This window comes from Gnatocerus cornutus, unplaced genomic scaffold (assembly GCF_029298725.1).
Source record: "Gnatocerus cornutus isolate USDA-ARS CGAHR unplaced genomic scaffold, icGnaCorn1.1 ctg00000023.1, whole genome shotgun sequence".
NCBI lineage: Eukaryota > Metazoa > Arthropoda > Insecta > Coleoptera > Tenebrionidae > Gnatocerus > Gnatocerus cornutus.
In genome coordinates, this window is record NW_028275375.1 from 6,227,610 (window position 1) to 6,246,150 (window position 18,541).

The following is an 18,541-nucleotide window of genomic DNA, read 5'->3' on the forward strand; positions in this document are numbered from 1 at the left end:
TGTCCACTTCGGAAATTCATTTGTTTCTTACCGTGTTTAAACAGCAGCGCATTGCAGGAAAATTTTACTCCTCTTGGAATAGTTCACTAATTAATTACGCAGCAATTTTTATATCAAAATTAGCAATGTCAAATTCTGGGGGATAATCATGCCAACGTTGTATCTTAAAATCCCCAAATTTATCAAGATTTCAAATAAAAAAAAAATTTGTTTTTATATATTTATCAGCTTACAACTCACAATGCACATGTACCATAAATCACAGAAAAAAACATCTTAAATTAACAATCCAGTTATGAAATCGTGCTTAATTGACTATATAAAGGCCGACAAAAATAGTTTTTATTTTGGATAGAAATGAGATATCACACAAATGCCTTCGTATTTGATAAAACAGTCTAATTTCGTCGACCTGTGTGCAGTTTTGTATCACATGCGCAAAAAACAGCGTCTAAACAGACTTTACAATGCTACCAACATGTAGGAAAAAAACAGAAGACGCCCAAACACATTGAAACTTTCAACACCTAAAAGTCTTTTTACATCGGAGTTTCATTGTCTGCCGCATCTTTATTCTTATAATGAATCTCATAAATGAGAGTATTCTCGGTGTTAGGGATCGAAACGGCCACAATCTCCTTGTTCATTAGGTTAATCTTATCTTCCTCAATTTCATCGATGATTGTGGCGATTCGACTTGGAGACTTGGGGATTCTAATATTATAAGACCGTGAATAGGTGTCTCGGAACGACGAGTGTTTTGTGCGTTTGCCTTTCATTCCGCAAAGGACTTCCTTGAACGCGTTCCGCATTCTGTCGGACATGACGTTGTACAGAATTGGGTTGAGAGTCGAGGAGAAGTAGTAGAGGATTCCTGTTACGAAAAACATCCAAGTGTTGGCTTCGGGGTAGTTGGAGCCGCCGTAGATCACCAGGAGGCGTTGGGCGTGGAACGGCGCCCAGCAGACGAAGAAGCCCACCACCACAGCGCCTATAAAAATGTTGGAGTCAAGAAAAATTTAGTGAGAATCTTACTAAGCATTCTGATGACGCTCCTGTTGGACTGCGTCCTCCTGCTGTCTCTATGGACTGATCCCTTCAGCCCTTTGCCTAAAGTCTTTTTCGTTGTTTTGGATATTGCCAATCCCATTTTTGTGTATTGCACAGCAATCGCCATCATCGGAATAATAAAAAACACCAAAGTGCTTATTTCCGTCATCGGGATTCCTTCAGGTTGCGATAACATCCCGCAGAACGCCGATTCCTAAAACGCCAATATCCTAAGAACTACCCTACAATCTTCAATTCTTTACCCAAATAATGTTGGTTGAATTATGCGGATAATACAAATAATCCACCTTCGTATACAGCGTGAACGGGAGAGCGCTGAAGAAAGCCACAAGCCATAAGCAGACGATTATTCTCACGGCTCTCTGCAAACCGGACATTGCATGCAAATGTAACGGATAACATATTGCTAGATATCGTTCCGTGGAAAATGCGACGATTGTGAGAACTGAGACGTAAGAAGCCCTGAAATGGGGGAGTGAGCGAATTATCGGTCTCTTTATTGGTGTTTACATTTCGGAGAGAAGCGCTCGCAGTTTGCAGAAGCCGTCACCCAAAGTCCATGGATATTGGTGCCAATAAAGGGTGACGTCGTTCGGGAGACCTGCAAATGAGGAATTTTTGAATTTGAATTTTTACCGCCGTTTTTTAATAACGCGCCCACTTTAAATTACGCGTAAAAAATTGAATTTCGGGATTTTACAGCAGTAAACGTTGTAACATAACTAATGGTCACAATTTTATTAATTTATGCTCGGTTGCTTAATTTTTTTACCACACTTTTTTACGGGATTTTTACTTTCTTGGGTTGGTGGGTTGGTACCACTCGCACCGTACTTCATTTCAAAGAAACGTTGCCCCAGGCTAACATTTGCAAATTTTTGGAAAAATGTGTTGTGTTGTGCTTCCCAGGGATAAAATTGTAAGTTTTTCACGTTTTCTTTGCCCTTTAAACGTTGACTTTACAGTAGCAAACATTGTACACAACCAATGGGCACAATTTTGGTAGTAATAGACGTTTGCTTAATTTTTTCATGACTTTTTTTGTGGATTTTTACTTTCTTGCGTTGTGGGTTGGTACCACTCGCACCGTACTTCATTTCAAACAAACGTTACCCCAGGCTACCATTTGCAAATTTTTGTAAAATTGTGTTGTGTTGTGCTTCCCAGGGATAAAATTGTAAGTTTTTAATGTTTTCTTTGCCTTTTGAACGTTGATTTTCGCATTTAGATTAGATTTTTAAAGTTTTTGCGGAATCTAACTCCACTTTTCGCGCGTCGGTTTTTTTTTTTGATCACTCTTTATTAGAAAGAAGAAAATCTAAATGAAACTACATGAGATGTGAAAATTAACTGAATATTACGAATCTTTATGAATATTTTTATTAGTAGTAAGTGCATGAGAGCGCCTCTTTTAATTATTTAATTGTTTTTGTGGTTATGCCAATTTCAATGTTAACTTCTTTCAGTTATTTCTAAATTTTGGGACAATGAACGGCGTTCTACATCAATTTATGTGGCAATTGGCACTCTGGATGGTTCTGAGCTTTGCACACAGACGTGGAAACAAAAAGAAAATTCAAAAAACAAATAGCTTGGAACAGACGGTGAGTCACTAGAGCTAAAATAGGGTAAATTCATATTTAACGATTTCATCATTTTAAAAAAAGGATGTAAAAATGTGAATGTAAACAGCGAAGTAAAGTGTCTTGTGTAGTCTGACGCCCGCAGGACACAAATATGAAGTATGAAGTTCAGGCGGCTGTTCTCTTGAATTCTCAACATGGTTGTGGCGAAATATTGATATAAACTACCGGAAGTATTTTCCAAGTATCTCGGCAATGTTACATGGTTAATTAGAACCTTTGACTTTTAGTTGACAAATATAGTATTACCGGAAGTCGACATTTTGTTTTTTTTAGGTAAATTTGCGCTATTATACCTTATTTTTCGCAGATTCCAAATCTTTTATTTTCTCAATATGGGGGCTGTGTCACTATTAATACACCTTGCACTTTATCTCTTAAAATCTTTAACTTCGTACGTAAGTGAACACAATAAAAGCAAATTTTGCGCAAGTCAGACTATCTTTTATTTATCCACAACATTTTGCGTTGTTTCCAACTATAAATTTGGTCGCCGCTACTAATTACGTCCCTCTTGAATTTCCATCCGATAATTACAGCCGCGTTTTTAGATGAATCGTTAATTACTAAATTAATGCCAGAAGTTGTTTCATTTTAGATTTATCACCGCTCCATCTCTTGGATTACTTAATTATACAACTTACCGAAAACCAAAAGAGTCAAGTCGCTAACAGCTAAATTAAATAAATAATAATTGGTGGCGGTGTGAAGCGAACGATGTTTGATGATGACAATGCAGACGGCGATGTTTCCAAGTAAACCAGAGACAAATATTAACACGTTGACGATGGTCAAAGGAATGGCCATCTCGAAGGGCTGTTGTTGGGCGCCTCTTAGTTCGTGGATGTAGCTCCATAGCTCCGTGTGATTTAAGGAGATGTTTACATACGTCATGTCGGAGGAGGTCATTCTTAAGTTCAACAGTTGATTTTGATACTAGAACAGAATACACTCATCTTGTGCGACACGTTTCTGATTGTTAACTTGGTAAATATCACCTTAATAATACAATGGTTTCAGAGATTTTTATCTAAATACTGACTGCATTATTGTAATTAAGTATATGGCCGTGTTATTGAAGACAAGATAATGGAATTAATGGATACGTGGCTGAAAAATAGGGAGAAGTTTTAATGGCAGTTTATGAAGGCGTGTAACTGGACGAGTATGTTTTAATTTAAGTCGTTTTAATGACTTATTTTATGTGGTTGAGTTCTAGAACCATTTCGGCTGTGTATTATAAATGGCAACCCCTTTTAAAATTCGATATCCAGAATCTAAAAACGCCATTAATATATTCCGTTTGCGAATATTGTCGGCGCGTTATATTATTGAAAACCGGAAGGCTGGAAATGTGCTTAGTTTTCAGATCCTACTTTCTTGGGCGTCTAAAGAATTTAATAAAATCCGAGATTATGCCACACGAATATGTCGTAACCTTGCATCTTCAATTTATTTACGCTTCAATTTTCGAAAATCGAATCAATAGTTGTTTATTAATTGACATTTTTTACTGTTTTCGTATACAATTAGGACGTAGGGCCTGCAGCTGTAGCGAAGCATGAACCTTGCGTTTACCTAAACTGTATAATTACCGTTTCAAACAGGCAGCGGTTTAAATATTCAAACAGAAACATCAATCAAAGTGAGAGTAAAGCCTAATTTACATTGTTTTTACGGTAAACGAATTTTTGTTTGGGTTCGTTCTGTTGGTAATTGTTTCGTTTGTGCTTTACCAATTATGTCAACATCTAGTAAATTCGCAAAACATCAATCAATAGTCCCAAAAAGTAAAAGATCCAAATTTTTATACATTAATTTGATTTGACATGCACAGAAATGTCGCCAACTGCATTCATAAATTTAATTAGTGCAAATAATTTCGCCTCGTGGTGCATCACCTGTTTTTAAAAATCTCTCATTAATCTCAATCTCGCACGTAAACCCGTCACGCGAAAAAACACAATTTAACTTTTTTAATTCACAAAATTTGTTACCAAAAATGAAAACAAATCACATTCGAGACATCAAACGTACCGAATTTTCTCAATAGTTTATTCATAACTCACATTAACACAGCCAACTTACATAATATCAATAGGTAAATCCATAATGATGAAAAAGCGAGCAAACGCTTTCATGAAAATAACTTTCCAGTGTCGTCGTTCCGGTTGCAGGTCTGGCGACTAACTGAAACTGTGCTACCATTGTGTTGATCTGGTAATGATCTACTACACATCTTCGTACTGATAACGGAAAGTTGCCACTGCGATTTCATTGTACTCTCTACTAATTATAACACGAATGTGCACATCGGACGATGAGAGCTTTTGTGCATTCGCGCCTGGATTTCCGTAAACTTCGCAGACCTCGTGGTAATGAATTTTTGCCGAAACGAAATATCTAATTGTGACGAATTACGATGCTATAATTGCATCTGGTTTTGGATTCGCGAGAAAATCAATGAAAATTCGTGGAAATTTTTAATAACTGTGCGAGAAAAGTTTGTATTGTCGGCTTAAACGTTTATTAGGAACTTTTTTCATATTGGTAATCTTTTATTAACTGTTTGATTCGTTTTCAGGTTTTATTTTCTTCGTTTTTTGCTCGTTTACACGAACGAAAAAACACATATGTTGTAAAAAACGTCGATATTTGTAAGTTTGTAATTTATTTTTTGTTTTTTACTTAGAAACGCTTTAAATTGGCCAATCACAGTCGATAAATCTCAAGATGGTGTTCCGTTGCCAAGTTACCAACAAACATTTTTCCTTGTTTTACACTCAGATGCGCTGTGATTGGCCACATTAACATAACATAGTCTATGAATTGCGTTGAATCACCCTGTATACTAGAAGGAGTAATTTGAACGTGTCACGATCTTCGATTTTAGCTCACCTGTCACGTCAAACAATCGTTTTTTCATCTGCTAATAAAAAAGTTTCTTTATCCATTTCTTTGTTGCTGCCTTTAAGAAATAAGTTACAAATAGTTTGATATCTTAAAATAGAAAGTTGTGTACACACTCGATATTAAATATCTTTCATTTAATTTCAGTTGTTTGCCAGGAACTCCGTAAATAGTCCTGCTTGTATTCTTGTATTTTTCAGAAACATACTGTCTTAAAATTTTCATTTTGACTGGACGTTGAGTTAAAAATTAGGATATTATTTTAATTTTTATCCCACGCTTTCAGAACCACTTTTCCCAATTAAGGATACTTTTTATTCGATTATGAGGAGCTAAATTGAATTTCGTTTCTAAAAGCGACACTTTCCGGTCCCTATAACTGAAATAAATACAAGGTAATTTATTTAGTTTCGTATCTTTCAAGATAATTGCAATAATGTATCATCGTTTATTAAAATAATTGTTGAAATCAATTCTCATTGACCTTATTCTTAGCTCGCGTTGGATTTTCAAGATGAAACGAATTGCTGAAGTTTGAAGCACGGCGGGTTTAATATTTCTTAGAATATTTCTTGCTAGAAATTAGTTTGCTTCATTATATTAGGTGAATAATTGAGTAAGTTATATTGGAACTGGAAGCTTATTAAATTTATTGCATTTTGAGATTATTTAGTGCTTACACCGGTGAGTTATTAAGAATCCAAACTGCCACGTGATCTTCATATTGATCTTGTTTTTCAAACCTGTACGTTGCAATGAAGTTATTTTTCGAAAACTTTACTAATTAGACTTTGAAATTGATTTATGAAATATTGATTTTGGTGATTTATCGAAGCCAATATGCAGATTAACTTAAAAGTTTAGACATAAAACTATATACAGGTGAGCCATTACGATCTAGTTGTTTGAGGAACAAGTGTGTCTAAAATCGAGTCCATTAACGCATGATTTCACAAACAAAATCGGGCAATGAGCGGTTGATAATAAATATTCAGTATTCGACATTTGCGGTTTGTTCTCAGGGCACGACGGCCAGTGGCGCCGATTCTGTGCGATTTTAACTTATATTTGTATATTTGTATACTCTAGTGTCTACTGTTTCAGGCTCCCTTGAAAGAGGATTCCTGCGTTGACGTGGTCCTCTTAGAGAAGTGGTGTGAAATTCAATCTCCTGGCCTAACAAGTGATCCCAGCACACAGAACGCGCCGCTCAAGAATGTTTATAGAAAACCGCTTAAAGTCTACTTACCTTCGTCAAGAGTCCAAATCGAGGCCGATACATCGTTTCCAGTAAGTTATTTGACACCTGACGGACAAAACGTCCAATTTACACCGCTAAAATATCGAAAATGTTAAAGGAGTGTGGTAACCCGGCGCCTCCACCATTTTACAAAAATTGAGACAAAATCATTACAGCAATTCTTTATTATTTTATAATCTAGCCGCTGCCATTAATTCATTTTCTGAATGAAACTAAAGTCCTCGGACTTCGCTCTCGCTAAATTCACGCCAACCGCAAGTTTTGCGTTTTCTCCCAGCGTTTTGTTCTTCGGCGAAATCCTCGTTTTGTTATTAAAAAGATGTTTCATTTCGTCTATGACACTCTTCCTGTCGTGTAGTCTGTTTTCAGAAAAGAACTGTTTGCGACATTTTGTAAACGAGCAATCAACTTCTTGTTCGCCTTCTTTAAAAATGGTGAAAATCCCCGCATCGCTCGATCCCCCGTCCTCCAGTAAGTTTTCCAAACGCGCGATCTCAACATCGAGAGCGGCGAGTTCGCACCGGAAAACTTTGTTTTGTATTTCCAGCCGAAGAATCTGTTCTTTGGGGTCGTTTTTAATAAACCGTCGCGTGTTGCATTCGATTTTGAGCCCCATGCTTTGCATGATGGGATCTTGGGAGCATCGTCGCCCAAAAACTGATTTTAGTTTCGGTAAAAAGAGCAAGAAAAGAGTTAAACTGGTGGATGTTAGAATACTTGAGGTTCGTGCTAGATAACTAGTGACCACATAGTCGCTCGTGAAACTCGTCAAAACTGTGATAATAGCGCTAAAAATCGCGCTGTAAACACAAATCCCGATATATTGCGAATCGTTCAGCGCTTGCACTTTCACGTGGCGTGTTTCCCACGCCATGAAGAGACCCATGATGAGAATCAAACCTTTATAGCCGTAAATTGCGACGAACCATCCCATGGTGTTCTGCGATTGACACACGAGGACCTACGGAACATTATGATTTCTTCATTTTATTGATTTGTTAAGTTACTTGTGGTTGGTAAACGACGCCGCGGTGCTCCGAATTAATTTCTAAAGTTAAATTGTATAACCGACGTTCCATAGGATCGATCATTACCCACAGTGTCACAATAATTGCGTCGATTATTAGAGGGATTAGAATCAAGACGATAAGTTGGTTGTCTTTTAGTAACTTGTCTTTGGCGGTGTGGGGGGCGGTGTAGTGGGTGAAGATCCGGTGAACGCGGTAAGTCTTCGCGAACATGGAGCCGAAGGCCAGGGAGAAGCCGGAGGAGAGCAAGTAGGCGCGGATCTGAAACAAAAAAAGGTGGAAATCAAGCTAATTCTAGCGTTGAAATCTCCTATAGTTTAATTTTAACTTTTAATTGAATTGTTTCTAGTAGTGGATTAACATTTAGTTTGACCACTGAACACAGACAAAAAGTTAACATTTCCCAGCAGCTTTCCCAGTCTAATATATTCCCTGAAACAACCTTTGTCCTCACCGTGCAAAGTTCGTCAACATATTTATTCATGGTGGACTTGTCGGAGCCCAAAAGGATGACAGAGAGATAGACTAAAATACAACCAAGCACGGCGACATTATTCAATTTCGGACTTGATAATTTCATCGTTTTCATTCGCCTGAAATGTAAATTAAAGTAAAGAAAAAACACTGAGAATAAAATCCCCATGATACAAATGAAAATAACGGAATAAAATAAGTATTCAGGGACTGTGATGAGGGATACTTTTAATATTCTTTGAGCAATGGGAATTTGGCGGTTCCACCAATTAACGGGGCGACATGATTTGCATTGGAAATCGAGTTGGTTCGTGTCGGGATCAAAAACTGCGATGTCCTGATTATGGCCATCTGAAAATGTGTAATGTAATAAAAGGCGTTTTAGAATTTCGATGGTTTTACTTTGTAATTGACGCAAAACGGAACTTCCAACGCGGTCGGCTCCAATAAACCTCAGCGGACCCTGAAATATTTCACTGATATAATGGGAAGTTGATTACACGAGTCGATACTAATAAAGGCGCTACAGCACTAAAAATTCATCATTGCATTGATTCGTTCGTTCGCCTCATTGTTAATCACTTATTAGAGGGAACTGGGCAAATTTCTCGCTTGTTGTGAACACAATTAATAATAAACACACGAACTATGTTACAGGCTTCCAGTTGTGCCAAGTCCGGACCTGACTAGGTGATAAAATAACAGAATTACATCGACAGTTTCAAATAGCCTTTCGGCAAAATGATGTAATTACGTCTTTGCAGATAAATTCAAATTTGTTACTCCTAAAAGATTAAAACAAAAGTTTATTTTTCCATGCGACTGTTGCGATGCGCACAGAATTGGATTACTCGTGTTTTAATGTTTAGGCGACCTGAAATAATGTTTCGTTAGCAAGTTGGAAGCTTTGTTATATTTATTAGATTGTGTAATCCAAAACTGTCAAACTAAATACTTACAGAGACTCCCATGAAACTCAACGCCGCCATTCTCTGCACCACCTCGCACACTAGATCGTTCCTTTTGTAGTCGAATTTTTGTTCGTATATTGGATAGACGCCTTTTAAACTGAGCGCCATAGCCCAAACGGCATCATAAGTCAAACTAGCATATTTAGAAATTTCGTGTTTCCTTAGTTTAAGCTCCGATTCGAACCCTAAACTGTCCTAAAAAAGTCTGCATTCATGTATTCTGTAATTAGAAGCAATGTTACCATTCCTGAAACCGACGCGTTATTAGCAACCACGTTGTAATCAGCGACTAAAAACAGTCCATCCACCGCTAATCCCAAAGACTCGCACTTGGTGGATTTAAACCACCACGGATTCTTCCGGTCTTGCATAATCCACACGTAGTCCATCCCGTACATCCCCAACTTGTTGACTTCACAGAAGATCGTCGGCGCGATGTCCACCGATAAAGCCGCTATAATAATCCTGACGTTTGAATCCTTTAAAATCCTCAACTGCTCCTTGTAATTATCCAAAGAGAAAGTGACGGTGGTAACACACGTGATATTTTCGTTCTCAAAATCTGCAATCAGGCGATTGAGAGGGAGCAAATATTCGTTTTCGCTTTGAGAGAATGTGGCGACGACTTTCCATCCGAAATGCTTAACGAATTTTACTTTGGCCGCGTTGTGTGACGAGTCGGGAGCCACCGTGCGGAAAAATAAAGGAAATTTGTTGCGATCGCTTAGCGCGGGGGATGTCGATCCAAAAGATATCTGGAAAATTTAATATCAATCCGTGAAAAATTGGATTTAGATGCGTAGTTTAGACGCTTTGAAATGCGGGTAATGAAATGTAGAATGGCTGGGGAATTTGAAAGGTATTGGTAGCCCTGCAGGCTTGAAAACTTCACCTGTAGAAGGTTCCAGTAAGGTACCACATGGGCCAAACTTTCCGTCACGTTCGAACAACTCGTCCCCAGCAGCATCACAATAGTCTTCCTCGAATAAACAGCGTGGAAAAAACGGTCTATTCCGACGCCAGGATCACACTGGAGCCCACAAATTATTGTTAACTACTTCCATTAAAACTACTTACCTTCGTGTCATTAATAATAAGTTTAAGAGTGTAGTCTGGAAGTATGTTAAAATAGTTGACATGCTTAATCGCCAATTCCGCCGCGGCGATTTCACTTAATCCCTCCGGGCGTTTACCCCATTTAGTCGTCAGTTCAAACAACCCCAAAATATGTATAATCTCCTTGGGGCTACTCTCCTTCCGTGGGAATCCATCGAAATGCCCCCCATGAATGACCGTCGCGTTCAATTTTATTTCCGTAGTGTTTTTGAATCCATGCGAATTTGATTTTTTTAGCATGTATAGACTCGTTATTGCGGCGGATGTTAGGAAGAAAACGCACAAATGTCTTTGAAACGAACGTGGCGACCACATTGTACATAACTAACAGGATTTTTGAAAGAAATCATTGGAGCGAGTTCTTCGGGTTTACAAGAGGTGCTTCAACGTGCGCACGACTTGGAGGCGCTCCACAATTGACAAGTCAGCTTTTCATTTTTACTTTGTGGGCATTATTCTTTTGAAATTGTGAGCACTTGAGAGGCGCTTAAGACGGGGATGATTTCGTAACTTCAAGTGGTAATTGTCAGGCAGGCTCTGACAAAAGTAACGAAGGAAAATGTGCGGGCAACTCGACTATAACTGTGTTTTAGGTTTATTTTGTTTATTATGGTAAATTGATAGCTCGATTGGGTCTTCATTAATTTATCCCAATTATTTTCGGGATTTCCTGCGATTTTCCCACTCGAACATACCGAATTAATGAATTTATTAATAGGAAATTCACGAGTGTTATAGATATTTAATTTTAATTTATAAATATGCAGATTATGCGCGAATCTATCGCTCTTCACATGCCCCATATTTTGACTATATGCTATTATTGTAAAATTTACAATGCGTGTTTGTCTTCTTCTTCTATTTAATTAGATTTTGTCTGATTGTATAATATAATAATCCATGTTTTACGATACCACGTAGCGGCCATAAAGAGGTAAAACGGCCGCTTTAGTATCAAATAATTAGAAATAAAACAATAAATAATTTTAATGCCATTTATATTTATCATTTTATGTACACTCTACATAATCATTTCAGATCAAAAAGTTTGATGCGAGTTGTCACTACTTTCAAATACAGATCATTGTTTTTGCATCCCTCAAGGAAAACAATCGCTATAAAAAACAGGCAATTCCTCAGTACAAAGGATTGTTTTCAATTTTGATCTCCTCGACAGCTTTGACTTCTTCACTTTGATGTACTTTTCTGTGAGTTGCCAAAGCCCCCGACTGTGCAAAAGCGTGTCCACATATCCTACAAACATACGGTTTTTCTCCAGTGTGCGTCCGGATATGAGCTTTCAACCCTTGATTTTCTGTAAAGCTCTTCCCACAGAACGAGCAAACGTGCCTTCTTTCTCCATTATGTGTCCTCATGTGAACTTTCAAGTGACTGGAAGTGGTGTAACTTTTTAAGCACATTGTGCAAGAGAAGGGTTTTTCTCCTGTGTGAGTTCTCATGTGGGTTACTAGGTCTCCTGATCTGGCGCAGGCTTTTCCACAGACCTATAAAGGCACATTTTGAGTTTTACTGTGAAAAATCGTATGATCGAGTGGAAGCGGCGCCTCTCTCGATCATACGCCACTCCAGAGTGACATACACTACAAATGTATGGCTTATAACCTGTGTGTATCCTCAGGTGCATCTCCAACTGGCTATTCTGTGCAAACCTCTTCTTGCAAATGGAACAAGCATAAGGCAACTCGCCCGTATGTTGCCTCATATGAATGGAAACATAGTGGCTCTAAAACCAAAGTTTTACCAACAATAAAACGACAAAACCTCCAATTGACCTGTGTAAAAGATTTTCCACAAACCGGGCACAAATACGGGCGCTCTCCACTGTGTATCCTCAGATGTTTTTTTAGTACAAAAGAGTGTGAGAAGCACTTATCACAAATCTTACAAACATACTTCTTCTCGCCTGAGTGTGACTTAGTGTGCGACCTCAGTCCATTGGGATCTGCAAATTTCTTCCCACAAACTTGGCATTTAATTGGTTTTTCTCCAGTGTGAGTCCTCATATGAACAGCTAAGACGTTCGCCTCGTAGAAACCTTTGCCACAAACCGTGCATAAATGGCGCTTCTCGCCACGATGCTTCCGAAGATGTCGTGTTAAACTCCCTGACTCTGTGAACGTGTGTGAGCATAACTCACATTTAAACGGTTTCGATTTGAAGTGAATGCGAACGTGGCGCTTCAGCACTCGTAAATTAGCGAAATCTTTGTCGCAGATCGTGCATTTTGGGACACCGTCTTTTGGGTGAGCGACTTTGTGTAAAACCAAATCGTCTTCCAAGTTGAAACCTTCTGAACAAATCTCACAGTGGAAATTAAACTTTTTCGTGAATTTCCTAGTTTTCGTTTCATTTTGTACTTCTTTTGGTTTGTCTTCAGTTTTGGGATCGTCACAGTTGTCTGTAAAATCGATTTTGAACAAATCGTCCAATTTCAGGTCCAAATCGTCGATTTCATAGGTGCTTAACAAATGCTGACGGAGAACGTTGTTGGATTTTAAACAAACGTTTTTGAAGGTGTGGGCACTGATTAGTTGGGTCTTACATTTGGTACAAATGGATTGGGGCAATTTGTCGTCGATGTCGAACTGGAAAGAGGGATGTAGATTGTTTGGTTTAACCTCAAAATTTTACCTCTAGTGATGTGCAGAATACAAACATTTCTTTTAGTTCTGAATCGAAAGTCGACATTGATTCGTTTTCTGATAGACATGCTCTGCACATTCTTTCCACGCTCACGTTATTTACATCGAAATTAGTCATTACTGTTGATGTTGTTGACATGAAACATAACCACAATGTCTTATGTCAATCATAAATGTCAGCCATCAGCTGACACAATTTTGTAACAAATTTACAATGGAAATCGGATTGAAAGGTTTTACAAATTCACAGTACATAGTTTAATTTGGGTAATGGCAATAGCAATAAAAATTATAAATTACATGTCCCAAAATTAAAGTTTTAAGAAAGTTGCAAAAATCACGTTTCTAAATCGGTCGATATCTCGCTTATTTATGAAGCAATTAAAAAAAAATTGATCTCATTTAACGTAAAATTTCGAGTAGAATCCAAAAATTAGCGCTAGATTTACATGCGTCAAAAAATAACCGAGTCAGAAGTGTTTAAAATTGGTCATAGTGGGCTAGGTATAAAGGTCGATATCTTCAAAACTATGAGATGTATCAAAGTGCGGTTTGGAAAATCGTTTTTCTCGCTTCTTTTTACATAAGAATAAGTTGCTAAAAAAAAATCAAAAAATTTGTCGAAAAATTCGAATTCAATTGAAAATTGAATTTTTAATGCAGTATTGTTTAAAGCTCGATATCTCCGAAACTATGACATATTTATATTCAGCTGGAATCTTTACCATTGTTTTTCTCGCGTTTTTTACACAAGGTTCTAATTCAAATTCGAAAAATTTTTCCAAAAATTTTAAGACCAAAGAGGTACCTTATGGTTTTTCATACTTTAATTTTTGTTGAGGCAACAATTCTGAACCAAAATTTTGAAACCATAATTTTTTAACTTAAAAAATAACCGAGATAAGACAAAAAAACTGTAGCCAATCCCGAAGCCGAACAGAATTTGAAAATTGGTAACTATGGACACATACTATCATCCATTGGTCAGTTAAGCATTAGACTCTCGTTGCCTAGGAAATTGGGATGACCATTTACTCCACTTCTCGAATAAGCTTTTGGGATTGGTTGTTAACTTTTTATCAGTTCTCGAATACTATTAAACTTGGTCAATTTTTGTTTTGAAATTTACCATCTGTATTGCTGTCGGCACTCTCCCTTGCTCTCTGGGGCGCGAGTTCTGGGACACACTGTATATTAAATTGCGGTTTTCACCCTCGTTTTCTTCGTCTTTAAGCGGATAAAAATCATATGTTACATATCCTGAATTTTAAATTTTATGAAAGTTCGGTCAATTAAACGTATATAATAAGTTGACAAATTAGACTAAAAATCATGGGAATAAATAATTAAGACAGTAAAAATTAGTTTAAAAGATCTGAATTTGAAAGACTGCTCCTGATGTTTTAATAAAGAATAATAGTAATATTCTTGTTAATCTCCACAAATGTATAAAAAAATCGTATTTTTGCCATATGTGAATAGATGTCTAATTCAAAAAAATTCTGTGCCAATGCGGATGACACAACACCAGGTGACCTTAACTCGCCAACCAACCTGAGAAAGCGCCGAAATGAGGTCGAGAGTCTTTGATATTTTCACTCGTTAGTAGTGAACACGGCTCCAACAAAATGATTTCATAGTATAAAAGTGGCTTCAAATAAAATTCAATTCAAAAGTTACCACCAGTAAGTACATTTTTATCATTGCTTTAATTAACTTGTGCCATTTCTCATTTATTATTCCATTCAAATCGTCTTTATAGTTAATTAAATTCAAGGAACTTTCAGTGAAATCACTCGTTCATGACTTATAACAGTGTCTTCCTTCCAGTGAACATGTCGAAATTCCATAACGGCGTCAAGTTTGCAAAAAGTTTCACTCGAAATCACTCAACTTCGACTCTCTGCCCTCACGTGGAAAGTTTAGCTGAAGGAAAACCGTACTCGGAGATTCCAGGACCGAAGCCCATTCCACTTCTGGGAAATACATGGAGACTTTTACCGTTCATCGGCCAGTACGACATCTCCGATGTCGCAAAACTATCGAAATTATTCTACAAAGAATACGGCAAAATCGTGAAATTGTCGGGTCTGGTCGGTAGACCCGATTTACTCTTCATCTACGACGCCAACGAAATTGAAAAAATCTACAGACAGGAAGGCCCCACGCCCTTTAGACCCTCGATGCCGTGTTTGGTGAGGTATAAGAGTGTGGTTCGAAAAGACTTTTTCGGGGAACTCCCGGGAGTTGTCGGAGTGTAAGTTTTTTCACTTTATTATGTTGGTTAGATTGACTTTGTGTTATCTGGTAGACATGGAGAGCCGTGGCGAAAGTTTCGAAGCAACGTCCAGAAACCGATTCTTCAGGTTCAGACGGTGAAGAAGTACATTCAGCCGATTGAATGTGTGACCAATGACTTTATCCAAAGGTTAGTTTGACGTTTTATTGGATTTTTTGAAATTATTTGATTCGTTTTAGAATGCTCGACATGAAAAACGCAGAAAACGAATTGCCCGCTGACTTCGACAACGAGATCCACAAATGGGCCTTAGAGTGTAAGAGAGCGAAATTGTCATCGAACTGTAATAACTAGTCGGTTTTAGGCATCGGACGAGTTTCTTTGGACGTTCGATTGGGTTGTTTAGATCCAAATTTATCCCCAAACTCCGAGCCACAAAAAATAATAGAAGCTGCGAAATACGCTCTTCGAAACGTGGCAATTTTGGAACTGAAATTCCCATTCTGGCGGTTTATCCCAACGCCTCTTTGGACTAGATATGTGGAAAATATGGACTACTTTGTAAAGTATGTTGACACTCAGAGTTGCCAACTGGAAAAAATACAATACATGTTGTAGGATTTGCATGAAACATATAGACGCAGCAATGGAACGTTTGAAAACCAAACAAGTAACCGATGAGAATGATCTTTCGCTGGTTGAGAGAATCTTAGCAAACGAGCCTGACCCCAAAACGGCTTACATTTTGGCTCTAGATTTGATTTTAGTCGGAATCGATACTGTTAGTTTCACATCTAAATAAACCAATTTTAACTCTGTTTTTTCAGATATCAATGGCTGTGTGTTCCATTTTGTATCAGTTAGCAACGAGACCGGAACAACAAGAAAAAATGTACCAAGAACTCAAAACCCTGATGCCGGATCCAAACACTCCTCTCACTACCAAACTGTTAGACCAAATGGAATTTCTCAAAGCGTTCGTTAAAGAAGTCTTAAGGTACGAAAACCACTCACCACCCACGTCTCTAACGACTTTATTAGAGTGTACTCCACTGTCATTGGAAACGGAAGAACCCTCCAGAAAGACACTGTTATCCACGGATACAAAATCCCGAAAGGTACCCAAGTGGTGTTCCCGACTCTGGTCACCGGAAACATGGAGGAATTCGTGAGTCGTCCCGATGAGTTTCTTCCGGAACGTTGGATGAAGAAAGCCGATGATTATAAAATCCATCCGTTCGCTTCGTTGCCTTATGGATACGGAGCTCGCATGTGTTTGGGTAGACGCTTTGCAGATCTCGAAATACAAGTGTTGCTTGCAAAGGTACATTAATTTGCGACAATTAAATCTCTCTACTGTTTTTTTACAGTTAATTCGGTCGTACAAGTTGGAATACCATCACGAACCGTTGGAATATAAAGTTACGTTCATGTATGCTCCTGAAGGGGAACTGAAATTTGAAATGACCAAGCGAAAGGAATAAATTAGGTAATACATTGGGAAATAAATTCTTATTCTGGCATTTGTAGTTTGATTTTCGTCCGTGAACTTGTTCCTGTATAAAAGATAGTTCTGAGCGTAGTAACCTTGGCCTAGAAATGGCCATTCATTTTCGATGTAGTAACTTGTGACTCGAATGACAGGTTTAACAGATTGTTTAGTGGCGATTTTGAGATAATTACGGAACTGACGATACGTGCCTCTATTACTACCAACACAATTGTAAATTGCAAAGCTGATTGTTCAAATATTTTGTAACGAACCGCAAAAATTGTGCAATTTGTCGCTTCGTTAAATTAATGTCTTTTTCAAAATAATTATGAGGATCTAGAGAATTTCAAACGCAAAATATTTCTCTAATGAAACGTGGGAATGTCATTGAATCTTCGTGTAATTTAGCGAAAAGCGAGACTCATTGTTATTATTGTCTGTATTATGAAATGATTCTCATATCACGTACTTTATATCCGATTGGATAATCTATGAATTACGATATCGTTTAGCGTCAAATAATTATAGATAAATTAATGTCAAAATACAATTTTACCTTTTTTATTTTTTCTTACATTTCTGGACTTATTAGGAAGAAGAAATTCTTCAGCTTTCGACGTTTTTCCAGCAATTTCTTCCACTTTATGCACGATTTATGTTTTTTTCACTCGCACTTCAAATTCAACAAAGTTCGTTACCATGACAACAAAAGCGCACACTTTGAAATTTCGAATTTTGGGAAAATCCAAGTAGTTTCAACTTGTCACCAAAATCAATGGTGCCAATTAGAGGAAGAAAAAAAGTAGTGCAATTTCGTTTGCAAAAGAAGAGAAAACGAGTTTTCAATAAACGTTCAAAATGACCATAATTTTGATAAATACAAACGTGTAATCGCCGTAATAACAGTGGCTTTATGGAGCGGCAAATGGGTTTATTTTCACAATTTCGAATCCACTACGCCACTGCACTGATGAAAATTAATGTCAGTTTGACCATCGCCGACTCCATCTTATACCAAGCCTGTTCAATAGCTTCCGAGATCTGTTCCCGCGAAGTAGGCCATGAGTACGTGAGGCGTGCGTACACTAGCGCCACTCTCGACAATTTCTTGAAACACAGTTCTCGCATTTTTTGATTTTTAATTATATATTTCTGATTAGTAGCCGTTTCCGCGAAGAGAATTATCTGTTTTCTTTATGGAAGTTCAGAGAAATCGCTTTCCTTGCATTCCAGACGCCGTAATTTTTGATGAATTTACCCGACATACCTAACCTATCATCACTTCAACCTTCAAAGTGACGGAAATGTCACCAAAATGAAAGAATTATCACCAGAATTTGATACGTTTTCTCGTCGTTGGGGTCGCTGGCGTATGTACGGCGATGACCTTGAGGGAACTTTTTGCAAAGGGGAGAAATCAAAATTGAACAGGCTTGGTATAAGATAGAGTCGGCGATGGTTTGACATTAATCAAAAATTTGTTTTTGTTTTTTTACAAATAAACGTTTCTCACTCTTAAACAGATGAAGAAAACCCAAAAAAAACTTCACAGAATTGCTTTTCACGGCTCCCTCCATCACCCCTTTCGCCATAACGTTACCTAACACCCTGTATAAATATGCAGAAACGTTTTTTCAATCCCACAGTATGTGCATACCTAATATTATGTTAAA

The 18,541-nt window shown here is 37.7% G+C and overlaps 4 protein-coding genes across 9 annotated transcripts; 1 reads left to right on the plus strand and 3 right to left on the minus strand.

The window, feature by feature from the left end:
• Positions 1–309: 309 nt before the first annotated feature.
• LOC148166650 (neuropeptides capa receptor-like) lies at positions 310–7,835 on the minus strand. Of its 2 annotated transcripts, none has more exons than XM_088048625.1 (6): positions 7,786–7,835; positions 3,359–3,650; positions 1,582–1,672; positions 1,314–1,533; positions 1,036–1,264; positions 310–991 (listed from the first exon to the last, which is right to left on the minus strand). In XM_088048625.1, exons 2-6 carry the CDS (start codon positions 3,621–3,623, stop codon positions 540–542), a joined length of 1,257 nt encoding a protein of 418 aa, XP_087904751.1. In that variant the 5' UTR covers positions 3,624–3,650; positions 7,786–7,835; the 3' UTR covers positions 310–539. The 2 variants fall into 2 exon arrangements, with proteins under 2 accessions (XP_087904751.1, XP_087904750.1); XM_088048624.1 differs by lacking the exon at positions 7,786–7,835 and adding an exon at positions 4,803–5,025.
• On the plus strand, positions 6,822–16,892 carry LOC148166651 (putative cytochrome P450 301a1, mitochondrial). 3 transcript variants are annotated; one of them, XM_088048618.1, is made up of 9 exons: positions 6,822–6,914; positions 14,968–15,394; positions 15,449–15,565; positions 15,616–15,692; positions 15,741–15,942; positions 15,995–16,157; positions 16,204–16,373; positions 16,418–16,700; positions 16,747–16,892. In XM_088048618.1, coding segments are annotated over exons 1-9 (1,554 nt in total). In that variant the 5' UTR covers positions 6,822–6,913; the 3' UTR covers positions 16,861–16,892. The 3 variants fall into 3 exon arrangements, with proteins under 3 accessions (XP_087904744.1, XP_087904745.1, XP_087904743.1); XM_088048619.1 differs by lacking the exon at positions 6,822–6,914 and adding an exon at positions 14,645–14,822; XM_088048617.1 differs by lacking the exon at positions 6,822–6,914 and having other exon boundaries at positions 14,863–15,394.
• Positions 7,046–10,808, minus strand: LOC148166652 (gamma-aminobutyric acid type B receptor subunit 2-like). The gene is made up of 8 exons (XM_088048616.1): positions 10,436–10,808; positions 10,251–10,388; positions 9,601–10,113; positions 9,347–9,553; positions 8,790–8,850; positions 8,368–8,738; positions 7,893–8,174; positions 7,046–7,846 (listed from the first exon to the last, which is right to left on the minus strand). The coding sequence occupies exons 1-8, from the start codon at positions 10,787–10,789 to the stop codon at positions 7,076–7,078; spliced, it is 2,697 nt and encodes an 898-aa protein (XP_087904742.1). The 5' UTR covers positions 10,790–10,808; the 3' UTR covers positions 7,046–7,075.
• LOC148166653 (uncharacterized) lies at positions 11,456–17,507 on the minus strand. 3 transcript variants are annotated; one of them, XM_088048621.1, is made up of 5 exons: positions 17,425–17,507; positions 13,127–13,257; positions 12,268–13,080; positions 12,075–12,218; positions 11,456–11,979 (listed from the first exon to the last, which is right to left on the minus strand). In XM_088048621.1, exons 2-5 carry the CDS (start codon positions 13,253–13,255, stop codon positions 11,611–11,613), a joined length of 1,455 nt encoding a protein of 484 aa, XP_087904747.1. In that variant the 5' UTR covers positions 13,256–13,257; positions 17,425–17,507; the 3' UTR covers positions 11,456–11,610. The 3 variants fall into 3 exon arrangements, with proteins under 3 accessions (XP_087904747.1, XP_087904746.1, XP_087904748.1); XM_088048620.1 differs by lacking the exon at positions 17,425–17,507 and having other exon boundaries at positions 13,127–13,351; XM_088048622.1 differs by lacking the exon at positions 17,425–17,507 and having other exon boundaries at positions 11,736–11,979; positions 12,098–12,218; positions 13,127–13,350.
• Positions 17,508–18,541: the final 1,034 nt, after the last annotated feature.

Excerpts from the sequence above, each read along its gene's own strand:
- LOC148166650 (XM_088048625.1), bottom strand. The coding sequence starts at position 3,623 with ATGACCTCCTCCGACATGACGTATGTAAACATCTCCTTAAATCACACG. Across the intron at positions 1,265-1,313 it reads ATTCAACCAACATTATTTGG|GAATCGGCGTTCTGCGGGAT; the intron begins GTAAAGAATTGA and ends TTGGCGTTTTAG. Across the intron at positions 992-1,035 it reads GAGCGTCATCAGAATGCTTA|GCGCTGTGGTGGTGGGCTTC; the intron begins GTAAGATTCTCA and ends ACATTTTTATAG.
- LOC148166652 (XM_088048616.1), bottom strand. The coding sequence starts at position 10,789 with ATGTGGTCGCCACGTTCGTTTCAAAGACATTTGTGCGTTTTCTTCCTA. Across the intron at positions 10,389-10,435 it reads TTATTATTAATGACACGAAG|TGTGATCCTGGCGTCGGAAT; the intron begins GTAAGTAGTTTT and ends TGTGGGCTCCAG. Across the intron at positions 9,554-9,600 it reads ACGCGTCGGTTTCAGGAATG|GACAGTTTAGGGTTCGAATC; the intron begins GTAACATTGCTT and ends AGACTTTTTTAG.
- LOC148166653 (XM_088048620.1), bottom strand. The coding sequence starts at position 13,276 with ATGTCAACAACATCAACAGTAATGACTAATTTCGATGTAAATAACGTG. Across the intron at positions 13,081-13,126 it reads TATTCTGCACATCACTAGAG|TTCGACATCGACGACAAATT; the intron begins GTAAAATTTTGA and ends CCCTCTTTCCAG. Across the intron at positions 11,980-12,074 it reads ATAAGCCATACATTTGTAGT|GTCTGTGGAAAAGCCTGCGC; the intron begins GTATGTCACTCT and ends GTGCCTTTATAG.
- LOC148166651 (XM_088048617.1), top strand. The coding sequence starts at position 14,940 with ATGACTTATAACAGTGTCTTCCTTCCAGTGAACATGTCGAAATTCCAT. Across the intron at positions 15,943-15,994 it reads AATATGGACTACTTTGTAAA|GATTTGCATGAAACATATAG; the intron begins GTATGTTGACAC and ends TACATGTTGTAG. Across the intron at positions 16,701-16,746 it reads TACAAGTGTTGCTTGCAAAG|TTAATTCGGTCGTACAAGTT; the intron begins GTACATTAATTT and ends GTTTTTTTACAG.